General features: G+C 45.5%; 1 protein-coding gene across 2 annotated transcripts in view; it reads left to right on the forward strand.

Annotated features, from left to right (window-relative positions):
* Positions 1-22,053, forward strand: part of Rfx4 (regulatory factor X4) — a 145,636-nt gene that overhangs the window by 37,183 nt on the left and 86,400 nt on the right. For both annotated transcript variants that reach the window (XM_036169693.1, XM_036169694.1), the window contains exons 3-4: positions 460-520; positions 14,525-14,648. In XM_036169693.1, coding sequence (XP_036025586.1) covers positions 460-520; positions 14,525-14,648 — 185 coding nt within the window. The remainder of the gene's footprint in view (positions 1-459; positions 521-14,524; positions 14,649-22,053) is intronic.

Here is a 22,053-nt window from a genome sequence, read left to right on the forward strand (position 1 = left end):
AGATGTCCAAGATGTCTAAGTGGCTAGGTGCATTTTAGTAGTCAGTGACGACAGAGGGCAGCTTGTCAGACTAACCCTACCACTGTCATATAAAAAAGGGACTTAGAAGTCTTTTGTAGAAGTCAGTTTTCTGGGTCAGGAGTGATGGAACAAGCCTTTAATTCCAGGACTTGGGAGGCAGGTAGATCTCTGAGTTTGAGGATACTCTGGTCTACATGGTAAGTTCCAGGTTCCATATGTAATGAGGGCTACACAGTGATATCGCATCTGAAAAAATAAAAGTAAGTTCTCCTTGTATTAGTGTGCAGTGAGGCCAGCGTGTTGGAAATGCCACGATGTTGTTGTTTCAAGGCATTGGCATCCGAGAGAGACCTGGCCTTTTGAAACTCAGGGTTCTCGAGCAGCCGTTGACTATCTCCTGTTGCCAGCTCGTCAGCTCCTTTCTCTTTCCTTTGACAGATGAGGAGAAGGAAAATAACAGAGCCTCCAAGCCACACTCCACGCCCGCCACTCTGCAATGGTAAGTGTCTGCTTTCTGCAAGCGAGAGCCGCCCGAGCTTCCTAGCTAGGGCAGGCTATCACTCGGCTATGTAGACATTGCCATGCTTACCTGACATTGGTAACCTGCCAGAAACCTGTTTAATTTGCAGGTAAATGCAAAGGGCTCACCTTAGATCTTGCCTGGTGGTTTGAGTTTTCATATGTCTTTTCTTTGGGAGTAAATTTTTTTCCATTATCAAAACACTGGTAAGGATTAGATTTTATGTGAACGTTGTTAACTGAGTTTTAACAGCCTGTTATTACAATAGATGGAGTTTTAGTAAATGGTAGAAATAAAAGTCTGTCCATCCTTAACCTAGGAGCCCTGAGTGAATTAATAGTTGGTTGGAAATATAATTATTTTAACACTGCAACATTAACAAAAGTAACCCTCTAAAATGACTTTCCATTTAATATTTGAAATTCCTGGACTTAATGAAATGTATAGCAAGACCCTCTTTTCAAGGCATTATTTGAACATTGTGTTGTGGCCATGAACCCTGCAGCTCTCTGACCTGAGACCCTTCCTTCGGAGGACCTTGGCAGTTGAAGGCTAGTCTCCTCTTAGCAGTCTAGCTCGGGGAACCCAAAGAAACCGGGGAGCGAAGGGGAGGGAAAGATTTGGCGAGGGGAAGGTGCTCACATCGATTCCTTGCCAGCTTCTGTGTGGGGCTCACTGACATGCCCTATATCATTCTAAATCAATGGCCTTTGTACTGCTGGATCCATTTTATAGAGGAGGAAAATAAAACTGAGACAGTTACGTCATTGGTTGGGTACTGTTTTTTAAGTGGGAGGAGGCAGGAATCTGGCTGGGGATCTTTAACTGCCAACCTGGTGCTTGGGAAGGACTGAGGAAAGATCTCAGATGGGAAAGGAAGCTGATGGCTGAGGGAAAGTCATGTTTCAGTCTTTGGACTGATGTGTGCAGAGAGGAAGGGAAGACAACAGAGGAGAAGGCCTTTGGGTAGATCTCACCTTGTCAACCAGGAGTCTCTGCAGTCAGCTTGCCATCCAGAGGTCCCCGCAGTCAGCTTGCTAGCAGAACTTCAGTGAGAAGGAGCACATAGACAAAAAAGGGACAAGTAAAAGGCCTAGAAGGAGTCTTGGAAGGCACCTTTGATATTTGGTGACAGCAAGCTGACGGTTGTGATTGGAGCTGACGTCCTTCAGAATGTCGTCCCCCCCCCCCACCCTGTTTGTCTTCCTCTTGTCTCTGCAAGCACAGCCTAACGACTGGCCTGGGGATCTGGCTCAGTGCTTGCCTAACACACAGGCAGCCTGGCTTTGATCCCCCACACAAGATAAACCACATGTGATAACTCGTGCTGTAACCCCAGCACATGGGAGGAGGTGGAAACGAGAGGGTTAGAAACTCTTCTCCTTATGTGCCGGGAGTCTGAGGTCAATCTGGCTATATTGGATGCTGTTCTCCCCATCCCTGCCAAAAGGGTGGGGAACTCTAAATCTACTTCCCCTAGCAAACCTGCCTCTGTAGCAGTCTCCAAATACCATGCCAGTTATGGCCACATAAGTGCCATGGTGCCAACTTAGGAATGAGGTATCCACGTAGAGGATATTGGTTGTGGGGATTTCTAGAGATGCAAGACATTGACATTGTCTTCATAGTGACCTGAACCAGGTCATTTCAGAATAAATATATCAAAAAGATACTAGAAGAAACCCGCCTTGTGGCATCTGTTTTTCTGTGATTCTCGGGCACCTGCCTGGCAACAGCTGGCCATGACAGCTGAATCTGACATCACACTGGGGTTAGCTGTACAACCTGGGGCCAGGTCCTCAGCCTCCCCCTGCCTCATTTTACATATCAGTGCAAAGGATTGACAATTGTATCATCCTGAGGATGAAATGCCTGGCCCAGGCAGTGCCTGTCATGGGAAGGGAGCTTAGGCAGGTCCTCTGCACACCTTCTGTATGACTCTACAGAGGGCCACCCAGAGCAGGACAGGCCTCCTTCCTGTATTCCACATCTGGTTCTCATCAGTGGTTTATTCTTTGAAATACAAGGTCAAGTGGATCATTCTACAACCGACTTCATCCTTGAATTGGCAAGCATGGGGCAAAGCAGATTTGAGAGTATATATTTAAGAATATCAAACATCAGTCTCCAACTTCCTTTATATTGTATGTTAATATAGCTTCAGTCATTAACTAAATTCAAGTAATTCTTGATGAGTACCTACTATGTGTCAGGGCTGGTCCTACTCTGGGATAAGAAAGATGAGGAAGCAGCAAGCAGAATTGTACAATTAGTTTTTGAGACAGGATCTATAGCCCAGGCTGGCCTTGAACTCTCTCTGGCCTCTACCTCCTGAGTGCTGAGATTGAAGTCTGGACCAGGTACTACACCTGCTTATCCAGGGCCTTGGGAAAGCTAGGTAAGCACTCTGCCAATTGAGTTACATCCACAATGGTAATTTTTTAAGAGACCAGAAACTAAACCAGGCATGCATTGGCCTGAGGTGGGTGCTATGGGGATTAGAGGCAGTAAGGGCAGGGTGGTAGCAGTATTCTGATAAGCAGAAAAGGCGAGCTCTTGGAGGCAATACTCCAGTGGACAGATGAAACAGCAGACTCACTCTGACACCACACCCTGTGGAAACCAGGGCAGAGGAGCATCCAGACAGGCCACTACAGTGGCCTGAGGCTGGAGCCCAGCTCTCCGCTCTACAGGATGAGCACAGAGTGGTACAGTCAGCCTGTTGTCACATGATGTGACACTGGAACAGTTTCGGGAGGAGACTGACTCTGGCTCCAGTAGACCTCCCGGGCAATTCTGAGGCCTCCACAGCCTCTCAGAGACAAGCCCCTGTCAAGTCAGTCACAAAATTAAGCCTTATCTGCTCCCTGTCATCACCGAGGTCTGTCAGCAGATCTAAGCCAATGGGAGGGCATGTTGCTTCGGGAAAGGCAGTGTTCTTCGTATTCTGTCAAGGATAACTTCCTCTCGGCCCGGGACTTGGCCCCGGAAGCCCTCCTCCATGTGACTGTCATGGTCTTAACCATGAGAAGCAGTCTGGTCACACACAACAGCATCCCATGAAGGGAGCAGGCTGGGCTTGTTCAAGGTACCACAAGCAGTACAACCTGCAAAGAATGTTGTGATGCAGATGAGGGGCTTGTGCTGTTTATCCCTACGTGTAAGTAGGTGAAGCAGGAGGATCAGAGGTTCAAGGCCAGCCTCTGACATATCAAGTTCCAGCGCTACAGATACCCTGTTGCAAGACACAAAACAAAACAAAATTCTGACGAGGAGAGAAGTGTGCATGGGAGAATGTGTAGGACGTTCCTCTGAACCTGAGGAAGAAGAGCACCTTAAAACCCCCCCCTCCATAAAATCCCCATGAGTGGTTAGTTATTTTTCTAATGTAGTCTCAGTCTAAAATCTTTGTCTCTCAGAAGGAACTGGATGCATCCTTCATTTCACAGAAAACAGCAATATGATTTACAGTGTGTCTCCCTTTTCACCCTGGCTGCCTGGGAGCTCAGAGGTTAATCTAAGCTGATTTATCGGTTCTTTGTCTGCAAATCCAGGAATGCTTGCACACTTTTCACACTCTTCTCTCCTTTGTCTAACTCTACCTGGTTAGCTTTAGATTTTACTAGCATTTTAGAAAAGCCAGGAAATACATATAGTCATAGATGCCTCCTGTTTCTGCTCTTACTGGGACAAGTGACACACTTCTTTGTTAGAAAATTAACTTGAAGACTAGGCTGAAGTCCATTTACACTGTGGTTACTTTACTCTTCCTTAAAAATAACTTTCCAGTAAGGTGTGTGAGTGTGTACGTATTTACATGAATGGACCTAAGGAGTTTTGCATTGTGCTTTTAATTTGTATTTTATTTTATTTATATCCTCATTATAAAAGGCACACAGCTATATTAGACTATTGCCCCCACAGACAGCCAAACTCCATAGATCCGCAGCTTGCTTTATTTCTTATCATTGTGATGTCACACTGGACTAGTGATGTCATACTGGATTAGTGATGTCACACTGGACTAGTGATGTCACACTGGATTAGTGATGTCACACTGGACTAGTGATGTCACACTGGATTAGTGATGTTACACTGGACTAGTGATGTCACATCAGATTAGCCAATAAAGAATTAACCTCAGGCTGGAGAGGTGACTCGGTGGGTAAAAGCACCTGTCACCAAGCTAACAAACAATCTGAGTCTGAGCTATAGAGGCCACAAGTGACCCCCATGCATCTGCCATGGCACATACCTGCAAGCCCCCTCCCCCATTTAAAAATAAAGAGAATTCTCTTCTAAGTGACACACGGTGCTGCATGGAGAACAGCGGCAGAATTTAGTTGGTCCCTTTCCTCTTGATAGATATTTAGGTCTGTCCAAATCTCACCTCTGAATTATAAACAGAACCCTAAAGAAGGTTTCACATGGGACCTCTGGCTGCCCTGGAGAGGGCTTCCTCTGTGCAGGCATGTAGCTGGCACACATGTTGGATAGCGATAGGACTGCAGCCCATCACACATTTGGCAACTCTATCTTGCCCTGCAGCACAAAGTGCTTAGACACACAGACCTAGGACGCTCTCTCTACAGGAATCTTACGGCTGAGGCATCCAGGCCCTTCACGCTGTCCTCTGTCTCCTGTGGCGGCATGGACCTGTAGGGATGTCGAGAAGCAGAGCTGCTGTGCCAGGCTGACAGCACCCAGCCCCTGGGACAATTTGGCTTGCTACTAGAACTGGGTTAGGAATGATGTGCTTCTCCTCTGGCCCCTCCCTTCCAGAGCCCCCTCCCCACCACCCTGGAGACACCAGTCCTCCCCCAAGAACAAATAACATAACTGCCAAGCAGCCCAAAAGAACTGGGGCCACATGACCTGGAGGCAGCTTCCAGCAGAAAACAGGCAAATATTGTCAAAAAGCTCCTGCCAAACCCTTTCCAGCATCCTCGGCCATGGGGGTGAGTAAATCCCACCTCACTGGGGGTGCTGGGCGCCGCTGGAATCCCAGCCACACAATCACCCCTATTCACACTGAAGATTTTGAAATGGAAAGCAGCCTGTTGGGCCATGGTGGCTGACCTGCTGCCAATGCATGGCTCCTCTGTGGCCTGCTACCACTCATTCCCACTACTGTGCGCTTCCTGAGCCCTGTGCACCTTCAGGGTGGGGGCAATTTCCCACTCAGCCACTGGCATAGGAAGTGAGGTTCCCCAATCCTTAGAAGATGAAGCAGCAAGCTGTCACTTGCTTGGCAAGGGTCATCAGGAGGTGGGAACATTTCCCCCTTTTTTTTGGTGGGCTCTTGATATTGATATTAGTATAAAATTAAATAAATTTAGTGTTTCTCTTTTAAATGTTCTCACAAATCACCAGTAGCTAACTAGACCTGGCACTATTCTAGAAACAGACTTTGATATTTCTCCCTGTTTTGTTGGGGTGATAAAATGTCCTGAGCAGTTTGGAGAGACAGCTCAGTCAGTGGTCGGGAGAACACACTGCCTTGGCAGAGGACCTGCGTTCAGATTCCAGCACCCACCTTGAGTGGTTCACAGCCACCTGCAACTCCAGTTCCAGAGGATCTAATGCCTGCTTTTGGTCTCTGTAGGTGTTTGCACACATCCTCTCTGTCTTCCTCCCCCTTTAAATTTAGGAAACATCCTATCCAAAAGCAACATAGGGAGGAAAGGTTTCATTCTACTTAGAATTCTTGTCCATCATTTTGAAGTCAAGCCAGGGACTCCAACAGCTAGTCACCCCACATCTACAGTCAAGAAGAGAGAGAGATGAATTCACTCGTGTAATCTACTTGCTCTTGCTCAGCTAGGTTTTTTTTTTTTTTTTTTTTTTTTTTTAATGGTACAGCTCAGGGCCCAGCCTAGGGAATGGGACCACTCACAGTGGATGTCAACTAATAAAGACAACTACCTACAGACATGCCCAGGGCAACTTGAACTAGACCATCCCTCCTCTAGTTCTTTCCCCAGGTGATTCTAGGCTGCAGCACACTGACCTTTTAAAACTAAACACCACAATATTTAAGAGCAGGTCATGGTTCCTGCCTGAGGTTCTGCTGAGAACTGAGATCTGATGTTCTGCTTATTTCGGCTGCTACATGTGGAGAACCCTGCCCCCCCCTCCAGGGTGTAAGGAGACCCACAGAGATGTTCTTTGGGGCCCCACTCACCACAGTAAGGTGAGGAGAGGTAGAGATGAGGAATGAATGAAGAAGGAGACAAAGGACACATGACAGGGTGTGTCAGAATCCTCTGAGCTCTGGGGCCACCAGTCCCCAGCCTCCTCCTGGACAGAAGCATTGATAGCTTGTGACACCATGCTTTTAGACAATGTCTAAAATAAAACCATAAGTAATAGACGTGGCTCCTCAAAGGCTGGGCAGACTTCTGCACCTATGTTTCTGAACCCAGCGTCTGGGAAGTAGTAAGCATAGCCAGGGGAGGGGTCAGACTGTTCTCTGCTCTGGGCCTACCAGTTACTGCAATGGCAGAGAGCTCCTGTTCAGTCCTCTGCTCTGGACTGGCCAGATCTACGGATTCAGGGCATACCGGGGCAGTGATTTCTCCATCTCCTGTCAGATGATGCCACCATGGAAGTATAAAACTGCAGAGTGGGCAGAACCTCTATAGCCGCACATTAGCAACCAACACACGTTCTGAGGCACAGGCCTTAGGTCATTGTGTTGTTGAGTGAGCATCACAGAAGTACCTGAGGTATGTATCATAGAGCTGACCGCTCCTCAGGCCCTGAGGAAAATGAGAGGCAATTAAGTCTGACGTAGGAGGAAAGGACACAGTCCAATGACATGGTTGCTGTGGTGTGAATGTGTAAGTTCAGGGAATGCACCCATTCTTAATACAAACAACAAACAAAAAAAAACCCCATGATTTAAAGTATCATATGATAAACATGCTAGTAGCAGTCATTTGCTACCAAAATTTATGTTTGTGGGTTGGTGAGATGGCTCAGTGGGGAAAAGTACCTGCCACCTCGTCTAAGGACCTGAGTTCAGTCTCTACACCCACACGATAGAAGGTGAGAACTGATTCCCATGAGTTATTCTCTCTCTCTCTCTCTCTCTCTCTCTCTCTCTCTCTCTCTCTCACACACACACACACACACACACACACACACACACACACTCACACACTCACACATGCACACACTCACTCACACACACACTCACACACACTCACTCACACACACATTCACACTCACATACACACACGCACACACACACTTGCACAGTTGGTACCTCACTCCTGCATCACCTCATATACAGAAGGAATGCCTCCGTTCTGCTTTCAGGACGGCTGTGATGCCACAGACAACAATCTTTCAGCTCTGTTCTGATCTTAGAACATTTCTGTTTTGTACATGGTTTGCTGCTACCAGACACACATGGGTGCACTATGGCAAGATATATTTCAGGTACAGGCAATAGCCCAACAGCTGAAGAGGAGGTATCTGTGCGGAGTGGGGCAAAAGAAGGCTAGAGAGGCTCAGATGCCCAGGGAAGGAACCTGGACTTCTGTGAGAAGGCAATGTGGAACCACTGAAGGTGTAGAGCACTGTCCTGCTCTGATTGCTCAGCAAACTTTTAACTGTTTGCAGCCTCAGATCTCAAAACAAGCCTGGCATAGTGACATGCACCTTTAATCATCTCTCAGGAGGCAGAGGCAGCTGGATCTCTGTGAGTTCGAGGCCAACTTGGTTGACATAGTGAGTTCCAGGACAGCTAGAGACACATAGTGAGACCTTGTCTTGAAATACAAACAAAACAGACAAACCAAACAATGCAGTCTCCAATCTCGGTGGTGACTGTCTCTGCTACTATAGTTGGTGAATTTAGTTTTAAAGTCCTGCTTTGGTGAAGTAGCCCTATTCTAGCATTTCTAGATAAGTATCCGAGAACTGAAGAGGTGGGACACTTTGAACTGACAGCCTGTGTATACATAACAAGCTGCAGGTAAAACATGGTTCAGAAGGGAAGAGGTTCCAGATGTCACAACATTCATTCTTCCTTGAGAGCACTGATGCAAAGCTTCGTCCCTGCATCCCTGTGTCCCAGGAGGCCATGGGCTGAATCCTTCCAAGGAGATTGCCTTTGAAAATGTGTGTCTCAGATAGTGACTCACATTAGCTGGTGACCAAGTTCATTATCTGTCCATAATAGCATGGGCTCAATTCAAATACAATGCAGCTGTTAAATAGAAGATAAGAAAATAGAAGTCCAGAATTGTGTGTGTGTATATGTGTATGTGTAGTTAAAAAAAATCCAGGTATAATAGAGCATTGTTCACCCACCATGTCAGGCTAATGATGTCCTCTAACGGAGGGGAGGAAAGGGAAAATATCACCATCAGATATGAAGAGAAGTAATTAACTGCGTTCTCTCTTTCACGCCTCTATCAGGGGAGCGGATGTTCCAATTAGTAACTTCAGTACACATACAAGCCTCTAGATTTTTCGAGGCCATCTGAGGGACGGTGTCACAATGCTATTCCTGCAGAACCCATCAAGCATCAAAGGTGCCCTTCTATGCCAATTACACCCATCACTCACAGAGCTTATTAAAATGCTTCATAGTCATAAGCCACCTGGATACTTTGATGCTCAGCAGCTCCTGTCACAGGGACAAAAACCAGATAGAACGTAGTGGGTTAGCAGGCGCTGGCCTTTCACAGGTAACTGCTTAATTAGCTCAGCCTGCATGAACTATGGCTTTCATCCATCAGATTCAAATAGTTTGTTGTTGCTAGGGGTTCATCTCATGTCCTGTGTTATCACCCCGGGTACTGTATTTCCATCTTGATCCCTTGGACAGATTTAGCAGGCAAACAGACCACAGAATAGCAAATAGAAATGCAGGGATTGTGGCTTTAGTCACGTAATGAATGAAGAGACCAGGAGTACACCTGGAGCCAGTGCTCTTTGTTAATTGGGCTGGGGGTGGGGCAGAGTATTACTTTGTAGTCCAGACTGGTTTCACACTCATGATGATCCTCCTGCCTCGGCCTTTTGAGCACTGGGATTAATCTCAGCTTGGGAATTCATGTTTTTAACACCATATTGAAAACATTACCTCCCCCAAGCTTTGCCCATCTTGGGGCATTTCTGACAGTGGGAGAATGGACCCCCTTTGAGCTTTTAGAAACCTGAGATCTGTTGTGGATCCTGCCTACATCCCCAGTCTGACAAAAGGAGATATACCCTGTATGCTATCTTGACTCAGTTTTCTTTTCTTTTATTAATTTTTTACATTTTATTTTATATTCCGACCACACTTTCTCCTCCCCTCCTCTCTTCCTTCTCCATCCCCACCTCCCTTCTACCCCCGACCCCATCTACCCCTCTTCTGTCTCCATTCAGAAAGGAGAAGGCCTCCCATGCGAGTCAACAAAGCATAGGCCCAGTACTTCTTTCCAGAACTAGTATAGTGATTCCAAACTAGTGCCATGTGTTTGTTGATCCATGCAAAAAATACTAACTAACTCAACTTTGTTAGTTATGCTTGTCATCCACCTCAGAAGTGGTGTCACCTTTAGCTACGCTACTCCTGTCCCTTGAAAGGGCTGAGGCACTTTCTCATGTAAAAGTGTCCCACATTCTGATTCTGAATGGCTTGAGAAGCATGTCTTCCCACTGAGTCCATGGATTTTTCAGGCCAAAATAAACTTAGAACATAGTTAGTACAAAGGGACACTTTCTTCTCGCCAACAAATCCCAGCTGCCTGACTCCTCATGTCTGTGGATTAGAATGGAAAATGTTTCACACAATGGCCTGAACTATCGAAGCAAAACCCTTGTTAATTTAATGGAACACTCAAAAGTCTAAGATGGAACTTGTGAGGTTTACTTTTTTGCTCTTTTGTGTTCTTTTACACTTTGTTATTAGCTAAGAGAACATATTAAACTTTACATTAATGTTCTTAACCTTTGTCATCAACAGCATTATTATTGTGATTTATAGAACATTCTAGAAGGAATCAGGTCTTCTTGCCTCTGAGGTGTGTGTGTGTGTGTGTGTGTGAAGGCCAGAGGTTGACATTGAGTATCCTGTTCCAGTTTCTTCAGTCACTCTCCACATTATGTTTTTGAGGCACAGTCTCTCACTGAACTTGCAACTCATCATTTGGTATGCTGGCTGGCCAGCCCCAGAGGTCCCCTGGCTGTGAGGTTACATACACACACTTCCATGCTCATTTTTAAAACATGGGCTCTGGAGTTCTGTGCTCATGCTTTACAGCAAGCACTTCTCAAACCTAGCCATCTCGTCAACCCACAAGTCTTTATTTTTTCAATCCTCTTTAAAAACAAAATTATGTGTATAGGTGTGTCTGTGCAAATGTGTGCCATATGTATATACATGCCTATAGAGGTCAGGAGTTGGTGGTGGATTCCCGGAGCTGGAGTTACAGGAGGTTGTGAGCTGCCTACCATGACTGCTGAGAACTGGACTGAGGTTTCTGAAAGAAAGAGCATTATGTGCTCCTGACTTCTCTCTAGCTCCTCAATCCTTTGCATGCTACTCCACCATCTTTTGGAAAGAGCATTTTATGGTAGCACCGAGCAGAGGAGAGTATGCCGAGCCACATTCCTTTGCATATCATTTAAAGATTCTCTGCAGTCCTCACCATTCTTTCCTTCTAGATCCCCCTCTGCAAGCCCCTCTTCCCACTCAGACAGATGTTCCCATCATTCAAAGCACATGACACATCTGTTGTTCCCCCTGCCTGGAGCCTCTGCCAGCCACTGTGGTAGAACAGGTTTTCTAGTGAGAAAAGTCTCTTAATTATTGGTCACATAAGCAAATGAATTTTACTTTTGGAGTCTTAGTTTCTCAACCTGAAAGATCAGTATAATGCCTACCTCATATGGTTTCTCCATTTTGTTTTGCTTCATTTGGGTTTTCTTGTTAAGTCAGGTTGCCACTATGTGGCCCAGGCCATGCCTGGATTCACTGTGGGAGCCCAAACTCATCGCAAACCCCATATCCCCACTCCATCCTTCTGAGTGCTGGGGTCACGGGCATGTGTCAACATGCCTGACTTTTATGTGATTATCATGAGAATTAAACCCTGGCACCTAGAATGAGCTCTGTGAATATGAGCTGTTGTTTTCTGTTACGAAATTCAATCCCAAGTCCTCTGTGAAAGCATCATCCATTCCCGTCTGCACACTAACCAGTGTTTCCCTCTTCACAGCATCTGTGGTCAGGAGTTTATAGATTTACATATTCTTACTCTTGTGTGTCTTTCTCCCCAAAGTGAACCAGGACATAGGTTATGTTTGATGCCGAAACAGGTGCCCACAGGAGCCAGGGAAGGCACAGAAAAGAGACTTGGCGTAAGAAAGATGGGAGAAGTGAGGACTCCGGCCAACCCCGGCCAACCCCGGGGCGCATGTCACCCTGGCCAATTGTTGTCATGAGGGAATATTGGTCCAGGCTTGCCAGACTTCAGCCTTTTCATAAGAAGCCAGAAATCCAGATTCTTCTTTGCAAAGTCCTGGGGTTTAAAAGCTGAGCCATTGCTGCTCGGGCTGAACAAAGCCTGTCTGTGAGACCTCCGTTGGTGACAGCCACCTTGCTTACGTGGTCCCTATAAAGTCTGAGCCTCAGCTGGGCCTCTGAAGTTACAGGGAAACAATGCTGTGAGTTGCAGTTCGGGGTCTTGGCTAAACTTGCAGACTGATTTTCATTCATCTCAGATGCAAAGCTCAGGACAAACCCAAGAAACCTGTCCTGTACATGAAGCCACTTTCCCTGGTGGAACCCAGGGAGACTTCAACTTGGTGACACTGAGGACATGTGAGCTGGTGTAGAAGACTTCATTTTAATCACTATTGTTTCCCTACTTTGTATTTTTAATGTGGACCATTTCATGAGTACGCATATCATCCTTATTCAGGGGCCATGCTAATCTGTTTCCTTATGTTGAGAACACTGCTAAGCCCTCAGCAAATGTGTGTTGAATTAAAGATCTCATCTTTATCCCCCTGCTTACTGTGAATCTGTTCACTCTATGCCATCAAAGACCATTTTGCTCACCATGATTGGCCCCAGTGCCTGGCAAGTGATAAGATCAATGAGTCTTATGACGAATGAGTAAGTGATTAGAAAGACCCACCCATCAAACACCAGGCACCTGTCGTGTGCCAAGGGATATGTGGGACTTCAGGGACTCTGAGGTGACTGCCTGCTCCCCCAGCCTTGGCCATTTGGTCACCTAGATGGACTGCATAAGGTATTGACTGGAACCTGAGAGTCAGCAGGAACTATACTCCTACCCAATCCCAGGAGAGGCCAGTGGACTGGATGGCCAGCTCCCCTCAGCACTAGGCTCTGCCACCTGCCTCAGTCCCTGGGGTCAGATTCATACATGAGCTTTGAAATGACTGAGCGACTTTTCTTTCAGTGTTATGTTGGCATGAGCTCAATGAGCGCCACCCCTTCCAAGTGGGCACCTTGGGAGGCTGTGTCCTCACAGCACTTGAGAGGCTGTGTCCTCACTGCACTTGAGTTACGACAGTGCTGGACCACTTCTGGCAAGTGCCCTCAGAGTGAGTTTAAAGCTGCTTGAGGACATCTATTCCACTGCTTAAGAATCGTGCCTCATTTTAACAACAACAACAAAACAAAGTTTGGGGAAAGAGGTATTCATCACTTTGTCCCTTCAACTTGATTTCTTTGTTTGTTTTTGGTTTTGTCTTTTGAGTGCTTTCCCTAAAAATCCAATCATAGGAGAAATGTTTCCTGCTGGTGAGTTTAATGAGCTGTGTGTGCTCCAGGCTCTGAAGGGAGAATCCAAAGAGAAACCTCCAAGGTGTCATGTGTCACTGCAGTGAGGTTGGAAGAGGCATTTAACTTTTGACAGGTCGATGTCATTGGACACAGAAATCATTTTGATGCCTAAATTCTGCTGTTTAGCTTTTTAAAAACCTTCAAAACTTATTTAGATTTATTCTATGTACCACAGAGTTGGAACACATAGGTACTCCAAAGTGTCTTATGGAAAGGAAAATTGAGGAATTCCAATGTCATTCACAGGACATCTGGGCCCTGGACTTATAATGCCACACACCACTTTGTTTGATATCAACAGCCACCCTAAAAGGCAATTATCAGTCATTACTTCTAAAGGAAAATTGAGGTTAGATAACCTGCTCATGGTTACCAACCAGTAAACAAAGAGGTTGAACCAGTCTGAGAGAGTGGACATTCTCTCCCACAGAATCCCTAACCTGCACTCACTGAAGTATAGGATGTAGCACTATCTCCCACAGACCCCTAACCTGCACTCACTGAAGTATAGGATGTAGCACTATCTCCCACAGAACCCCTAACCTGCACTCACTGAAGTATAGGATGTAGCACTATCTCCCACAGAACCACTAACCTGCACTCACTGAAGTATGGGATGTAGCACTATCAACCTGAAATTGCGCAGAGGAAGGAGACCCTAGCATAGTCAGAGGTCAGTTCTACTAGGATCATGAAGTATCCCTTTTGACAATGACCTGTGACCATCCAGCTGTGCCACCTCTGCTTGCCCATGTGTTTTCTCAGATTATTTCCTCTCTACTTGTCAAGCCAAGAATCTCCAGGGTGTTGACACACCGTCCATGACATCTTCCTGTTAGACAGAGCTTCAAAGTGAGTGCATGACTTGAGCCTGGCTGAGCAGGGCACCTGCAGATCTAGCCTGCATTTAAAGGTCTGAAGGGACCTAGCTAGTCAGTGTGGCCAAGCCAGTGTCAGCTCATGGGAGAGGGGCTGGGAATTTGGAAAAGCAACCAGGACCAAATGCAGAGGGACCTGCTGACCCCATGGGTCTTCACCATGTTGGCTCCAGTTTTTCATCACAGAGGAACAGAACTGTTTCTGAAGCCTTCCCAGACCGGAAGGAAGTGGACCTGACATGGTTTGCCATTGTTGCTCTTCTCACTGGGTGTTTATTTCTCTAGGCTGGAGGAAAACTATGAGATTGCTGAAGGCGTCTGCATCCCTCGTAGTGCCCTCTACATGCACTACCTGGATTTCTGTGAGAAGAATGACACCCAGCCTGTCAATGCTGCCAGCTTCGGGAAGGTCAGTCTAATCTCCCCAAGTTGGTCCTGGTCCACCCCTGCCCCTCTTCTCCACCAACTTTAAATAATTCATATACTTTAAATTTTTAAATTACATCTTACTTGATGTGTGTGTGAGACAGAGATAGATAGATAGATGATAGATAGATAGATAGATAGATAGATAGATATATGATATATAGATAGATAGATGATAGATAGATAGATGAAATATAGATGATAGATGATAGATAGATAGATAGATAGATAGATAGATGATAGAAAGATAGATAATAGATAGATTGATTGATAGATGATAGATAGATAGATAGGTAGATAGATAGGTAGATACATAGATACATAGAATGATAGATAAAATGATAGATGACAGAATGATATAGATAATAGATATAGATGATAGAATGATAGATAGATAATAGATAGATGGTAGATAGATAGATAGATAGATAGATAGATAGATAGATAGATAGATGAGTATCAGAGTCAACTTGTCAAAGTTGAATTCTCTCCTTCCATTGTGAGTCTTGGGAATCAAACTCAGACCGTCAGGCTGGGCTATTGAGTCATTTCGCTGGCCCATAACAAAGTTTTAAAACATCTTAATTCTTATTTTATGAAGTTACTAAAATAAACACTTCGATGACTTTGTTGTAATATTTTGCTGCAAAATCCTCACAGGTGGTTGTGAGCTGGGAACCAAGCCCTGCAGGAGTAGCAAACACTCTCCACCAAGTCATAGCTCCAGCCCCCCACACCCAGCTTTTCCGTGGGTGCTGGGGATCTGAACTCAGGTCCTCATGCGTACAAGTACATGCTTACACAGCCAGTACTTTAATCACCAAGACATTTCCCCCTCCCTGCCCTAATTAATTATTTTTAATTAGCAATTTTAATTAATATCTAGTCATTTAGCCCAGTTTGGCCTCAGATTTATTGTATAGGCCTGGCTGGCCTTGGATTTGTGGTAATCCTACTTTCTCAGCCTCTTGAGATGTGCCTTGTGAGTAAGTGTGTGTGTCTTATGGTCATGTTTGGGTGTGTACACATGGACATTTGATGTGTGTGGAGCCATGTCTTCCTCTGCTGCTCTCTACTTCATCCTTTGGGACAGGTTGTCTCACAGAGTCTGGAGCACACTGTTTGTCTAGACTGGCTGCCTAGCAACCTTCAGGGATCCACTGTTTCCTCCGTTGCATTGGGGCTACAGTTGTACTTAGCCATATTGGGGATTTGAACTCAGTTCCTCAAGCTTGTGCAGCAGACAGTTTATCCTTTTTATTTTAATTGGACATTTTATATGGCTCTACCTTAGCTCCTTATTTGGCATATCAGTTATGATTTTTAAAAAATCGATTTTAGTGCTTGCCTGCAATTTACAGTCTACATTTGCAACTAATCAAGCTACCTTTAAATGACATCATGACACCTCACCCGTGAGCACCTTATAACAACCCTCCTTCCTCCTGCCTGCTCGGTATTATTGCTTTGCAATCACTGATTTCCCTGATGTATGAACCTACATAGGCAGATATATAATTTAATGTATTGCTGAGCTATATTCTGAACAAATTGTTTTCTGGCAGGTGGATTAAAAACAAGTTTTACTTTTATCTGAAGTTATTGGTTAGAAAGAAAGAGGAGCAGGAACTAGCAACTTTTCTTTCTATAAGGCTATCCCAGATACTTGTGTCTCAGTTATGACCTGGAACCAGGGCCCAGAGAACTGTAGGGTATGACGATGCCCTTTGACCTACAGTGGGGCTATATGGCGATACATCTATTGGAAGCTGAAAATATCATCAGTTAAATGTGTGCTCAGGACACTGAACTTGTTGAACAGCACAGCTAAGCCTCACCTACCTTAAACATGCTTAGGGCACTAATTTACCCTACAGTCAGGCAAAATCACCCCAGCAAAGCATCCTTTCTAAGAAGTTGTTGAATATCTCATGTGGTCTATTGAAGAGTGTCACATGCCATTGAATCCTAGTTATTTGCTTCATGGTCACATGGCCAGCTATAGCTGACACTCCCTGCCACTGTTCAGCATCACAAGAGATCATCATCCCACATTGTCTCTGACCTGGAAAAGATCACAGTTCAAAATGCAAATGCAAAGCCTGGCTTCTCCCAAATGCATGTCGCTTTTGCAGTACCTTTAAGTCAGAACACAGGAAGCTGAGTCACCATAGTGGGACCCACCTGTCAACTCTCAGGTGCTAAGCCAGTTAAAAGTAGCGCAGATGGGTCATGACCACTCAAGACTCTGAGGCTGACACAGCTTATAGACAACAAACTGTGGGGCTCTTAGAAAGAAGGTAGAGATGTGAAAGGCAGTAGATGGTTTTGACAGTGTAGTTTGAGTGCGCAAAGAGGCCACTTAGCATCACAAACTTCTCTTCCAGGAAGGCTTGCTGGTGACTCCAGTTCCTTTATGGCACTTGGCTGTAAGCACGAAACTAGAAGAGAACATGGTCCATTACTGCTAACAATCTCTTCACTCACTGAGTGTAACCTATGAGGGAGATTAGAGATCTCTTGGTATGAGTCCGTCATTTTCCAGACAGGGACATTAAAACTCAGAGGGAGGGAGGCATTTTCCCAAGTGGATGCATTTGGTGGCAGGGTTGCCACACCTGAACTACCTGAGATGTGTGGTGGGCTGACATCAGTAAGATGTGTAGAAACCAGGAAAAGGGAAGTCAGGCTTTAGAGGGCTGTATTTGTATGGATTTCATTTATTTATATATACCTCACCTTTTCCGGTGAGTACTAGAAGTCACAGATAGGCTGGACTATGGGGGTGGCTCCTCCTTCTTGGGGTCAGCCTTGCTTAGTGGTGGGGACAGCCAAGTGTGTTTGGGGATCTGTGATTAACAGCTACATATATGTAAAACACAGACAGAACTAAGACGTCCCCCTTGAGAGTCCATCCATTCTGCCCATCTCCTTCCTGCCCTGACCTGGGAGGAGGGGTCACTCCCATGTCCACGGATACAGGAGATGAAAATGTCCTGAAGACATACCAAGGGGTCTTCATAATGATATCTTGCCTCACTCGAAGGAAAAATTAATTATACAAATAGAGTGTCTTTCCACTTTAAAAGCTAGCATGTTTTCCTTAGCCTTTAGAATATGGTATCAAATGTCCATGTGATTTTGCACCAACATACATAGCTTGTTAATTTGGTTTTCTTAGTGAAGCACCCATGTTAGTTGGGTCTGAAGTTCAACTCCAGCATTAACTGTCTGCAAGAGCCCAGACAGTTGAATAGCTCTGGGCTCAGTTTCCTTGTCTGTAAAATGGAATCATGAGAACAACCATGGAGGGGTGACTACAAATACCACTTAGCTCAGAGTCAGCAATGAGAAACACTCAGTGCCTGCTAGTGACAATTATTATTTCATTTTATTATAGCAACACTTCATGGCTCCAATACTTCATGTTTTTTTTTAACGTATCATCCCTAATACATGAAGGTTCCAACCCTTTTAGATGCTCTTCCTGCTGAGCAATTTTGAAAACTATTGTTCTAAAAATGTCCCACATCACGCTCACTGCCATCACCACCGCAATTTTCTTATTATCTTCTGTGCGATTATTCCATATTTTGACTTAACCTGCATCTTATGTAACTCACCCCACTCTAACTAAATCAGTCTGCTGAAACTCATATTCTCACACACACGTGACATATCATCCAGTCAACCTAAGGACAATCCCTGGTTCGCACTTGGATGTTTGGACCTCTTGAATGCTCATCCACGTTACCTGCCTCATGGTTCACTGTTCCTTCCCTCCCCCAGGGTCCTCACAGGCTCCTTCATCCATTCACACACGTGATTCAAAAGTCTATTTCTATCTCCCTGCAGTCCATATGAATTTCTTGTAGGAACTTCTCTTGGAGAATTTTCTATAGAAGTCGAACTTCAAAGCTCATGTGTAAATGGGTGACATCCAGGAAATATGTATATGTAATACTTCATATGTATATGTGTGTGTGCATACAGACTGGATCCCTATGCCCCATGCAAAACTGCTCTTACAAACACTTGGAGAAGGAGGCATAGAGGTCGGATGTTTCAAAGTCTTTATCCACACTCACCACTAGGCTTCAATTTTTCCTCCTCAGAAATGGGGGCTGAGTTTATTGTCAGAAAAAAAAAGAGTGACTACCACTCTTTACTTCCAGATTTGAGTTGATGGGGATCAGATCCTTAACCAGCTTCTGACCTGGATCATCTCTTGCTCTTCTTTAAACATTTCCACGGTGGAGACTTATAAAACATAGTGTGTTGTGGCATTCAATTTCAACCTCTGTTTTGCTAGCTTTTATTTTCCCTCACCCAGATGACCCCTGAACTGGGGCCACAGTTCTCCTTCAGAACAGCTTCCAGCATCCTTGACTCATTCCTTACCCAGGATCCTGTCTCCTCTCTTGTGTGGGAGGATTCATACTTGCTCTGTCACCCTGAAGTTTCCTTTTTTTTTTCTTTTTTCTTTTCTTTTCTTTTTTTTTTTCAAGACATGGTTTCTCTGTGTAGCTTTGCGCCTTTCCTGGAACTCACAGAGATCCGCCTGGCTCTGCCTCCCTAGTGCTGGGATTAAAGGCGTGCAACGCCACTGCCCAGCTTCACCCTGGAATTTCATTTAGATCACTTGCTGGTGGCAAATTTTTGCCCACTGAGGTTGGGCTGGATTTGTGGAAACAGTAAAAAGCCTGGTGGCTAAGTTTGGAGACCAAGGCAATGGAGGGTGTATGATGAGGGCCAAGGTGAAGCCTGTCTGTAGAGGAGAGGAACTAAGGGCCTTGGCTGCATGGCTCCGGAGGTATCTCTTGAGGCATTGCACAAGAGGACATATCTGAGGATTTGTGAACAATTAATGGGCACTTTGCTTGCTCCCCAGTGCCAAGAGTTAGTGAGAATAAAGGTCAAAGACGGTCAGTGGGATCCTGTTCACGTCCCTTCCACTGGTAAGAGGCTGTGAGCCCAGCAGTTAGATCACTAGCTGGGTCCCAGGTCTCAGTTGGGGGATGTTTTAGGGTCACTTTTAATACCAAGAGAAAGATGCCTCCAATAATGCGTGGTGCTCAGTGATGTTTGTGGGTGTCTGTTCCTCCTTGTCCTCTTCTCTTTCCCCACCTTACCACAGGGCCACTGCACGGCCATGTCTTTTCAGGAATGCATACGTACAACTTTTGTTTTGTAAAAATTCCACCCACAAAATTATGCATGGTGCCCTGCATGCTGGGTCTCCTCAAGGCTGGACCATGTACATGAGCCACTCTCTATCACGTAAAATCATTTCAGCAGCTCCAGAGAGCATAGTTCTCCTGAAAGGCCCTGCTTCCCACCCCTGTCCCTGTCCCCCAAGCCCCCAGCTCTGTCTGCCCTAGCTGAAAGAGGGTGGGATTCACGAGTAATTAAAGGGCGTTTGGAAGGCTGGGATGTTGCGGAATGTTAGATCAGTAGCTAGAACAGCATGTGGTGTTCTTTAGGCAGGCTTCATTGAATCCACACAAATGAAGAAAGAGGGGCTGCCTGCCCGTCTGCTCATTTATCAAACGGCGAAGCTCAACCTTCACAGCTCCACAAAAGTGTTTTACTGTTTTCTGAGTCTTGCTCCAGAAATTAAAAGCTGAACAGCCCTTGTGGGGCTGAACCGACCCCGTGCTCTTGGATCCTCCCAACGAAATTGTGCTGCACTTTCAGATTCAGGGACCAGTTGATGATTTGGTGAAAGGAGAGAGACTCACTTGTAATTTGCAGCCCATAAGAAGCACTTAGAAAGAAAGAAAGAAAGAAAGAAAGAAAGAAAGAAAGAAAGAAAGAAAGAAAGAAAGAAAGAAAGGGAAGAAAGAAAGAAAAGGAAAGGAAGAGAGGAGAAAGCAAGACCTCCTTCCCTCGGGATTTTGTTGTGATTGCAGGAAGAAGGTACCATCTGCAACATCCTTTCTTTGCTCAGAGTGGGAAAAGTCTTGAACTGCACTGGGCCAGGCAAGATGGGAGGCATTGCAGCCTGCCTCCTCCCATCCCCCACACCCCACTCTGAACAACCGTGCCCCTCTTACTTCCTGGAAAAGACTTTCTTTGTTGTTGTTTGTTTGCTTGCTTAGGCTTGAGGGGTTGAAGATTAAGCTACTAAACATCAAATACTCTCATCACACACATGTAGTGCTTGGGAAAGCGATGCGGGCCATACATAAGCTTGACCACTAGATTGAATGGGGATCCTCTGGCAACCCAGAAAAGGATGGAAGCAGGAGAGCTGATTCAGTCAGCAGGGGACAGTGCTAGAGGGAGGGGATGCAGAGTGGAGCGTTTGGAAAGGAGATCCTCTTGCTCCATCTGGTCACTTCTGTCCTTCCCTCCAGTCCCAGACCCATGGAAGCTGGTCCCTGTACACTATCTCTTGTCCCACATCCTTGCCCTTCATCAGTCTGATGAAGTCTGAGGGGACAAGTCCAGGAGCCCACTGTGACACCTAGTCCCCACTCTGCCCTTCAATCAGCTCAGCTCCAGTCCGTGGGATAAATGGCATCCCTTCTACAGATGAGACTTGATGCTTGTGAAGCAAAGTGCTCGTCCAGTCTTTCATTTTAGTACACTTTAAAAATGTGTAAATGCCCTGCTACACCTCTGGAGGGACTGGGGAAGAGGATCAGTGGGAAGAGCACAGGCTGTGCAAGTATGAGGACCTGGGTTCAGATCCCCGGCACTGTTATAAACCCCCGGCATGGCTGGACACAGCTCTCTAACCCCAGGGCAGGGGACGAGGGTGACAGAGACAGGGAGGCTAGCTTGCTGGCCACCAGCCTAGCTCTAGAATCAGAGAGACCCTGCCTCATAGAAACAAGGCAAGGAAATTGAGCAGGACGTTAGACATTCTCCTTTTGTCTTCATACACATCCACATACATCTGTACACACCACAAATGTACTCACGTGCGTGCACACACATAAACACACACACACACACACACACACACACACACACAGATAGTATTTTGAGTTTACCTTATACACATTGGCTAATTTTCATTGTTAATTAAGCAGTTTTACATTGAGAAACTATGATGAGTCAAAAATAATAAAATATCAACAGTGAACATAAGACATCATTATCACAAAGGTATCACAGTCCCCTCTTAACACACTAGGAACATCTTTAATGGCTGATGAAAGACGAATCATTTATTTATGCTTCCAGTTTCTGGGTCCCATCATCACCGATGGTCAGCTGCAGCAGCCTGCTGGCTGGCCTCCCTGCTGTTGCCCTGGCCTCTACAGCCAGTGACATACTTCTTCCAACAAGGCCACACCTTCTTATCCTTCTAATCCTTTCAAATAGTTCCTTTACCTGTTGCGTAAGCATTCAAATATATGAGCCTATGGAGGTCATTC

Source organism: Onychomys torridus, chromosome 20 (assembly GCF_903995425.1).
Source record: "Onychomys torridus chromosome 20, mOncTor1.1, whole genome shotgun sequence".
NCBI lineage: Eukaryota > Metazoa > Chordata > Mammalia > Rodentia > Cricetidae > Onychomys > Onychomys torridus.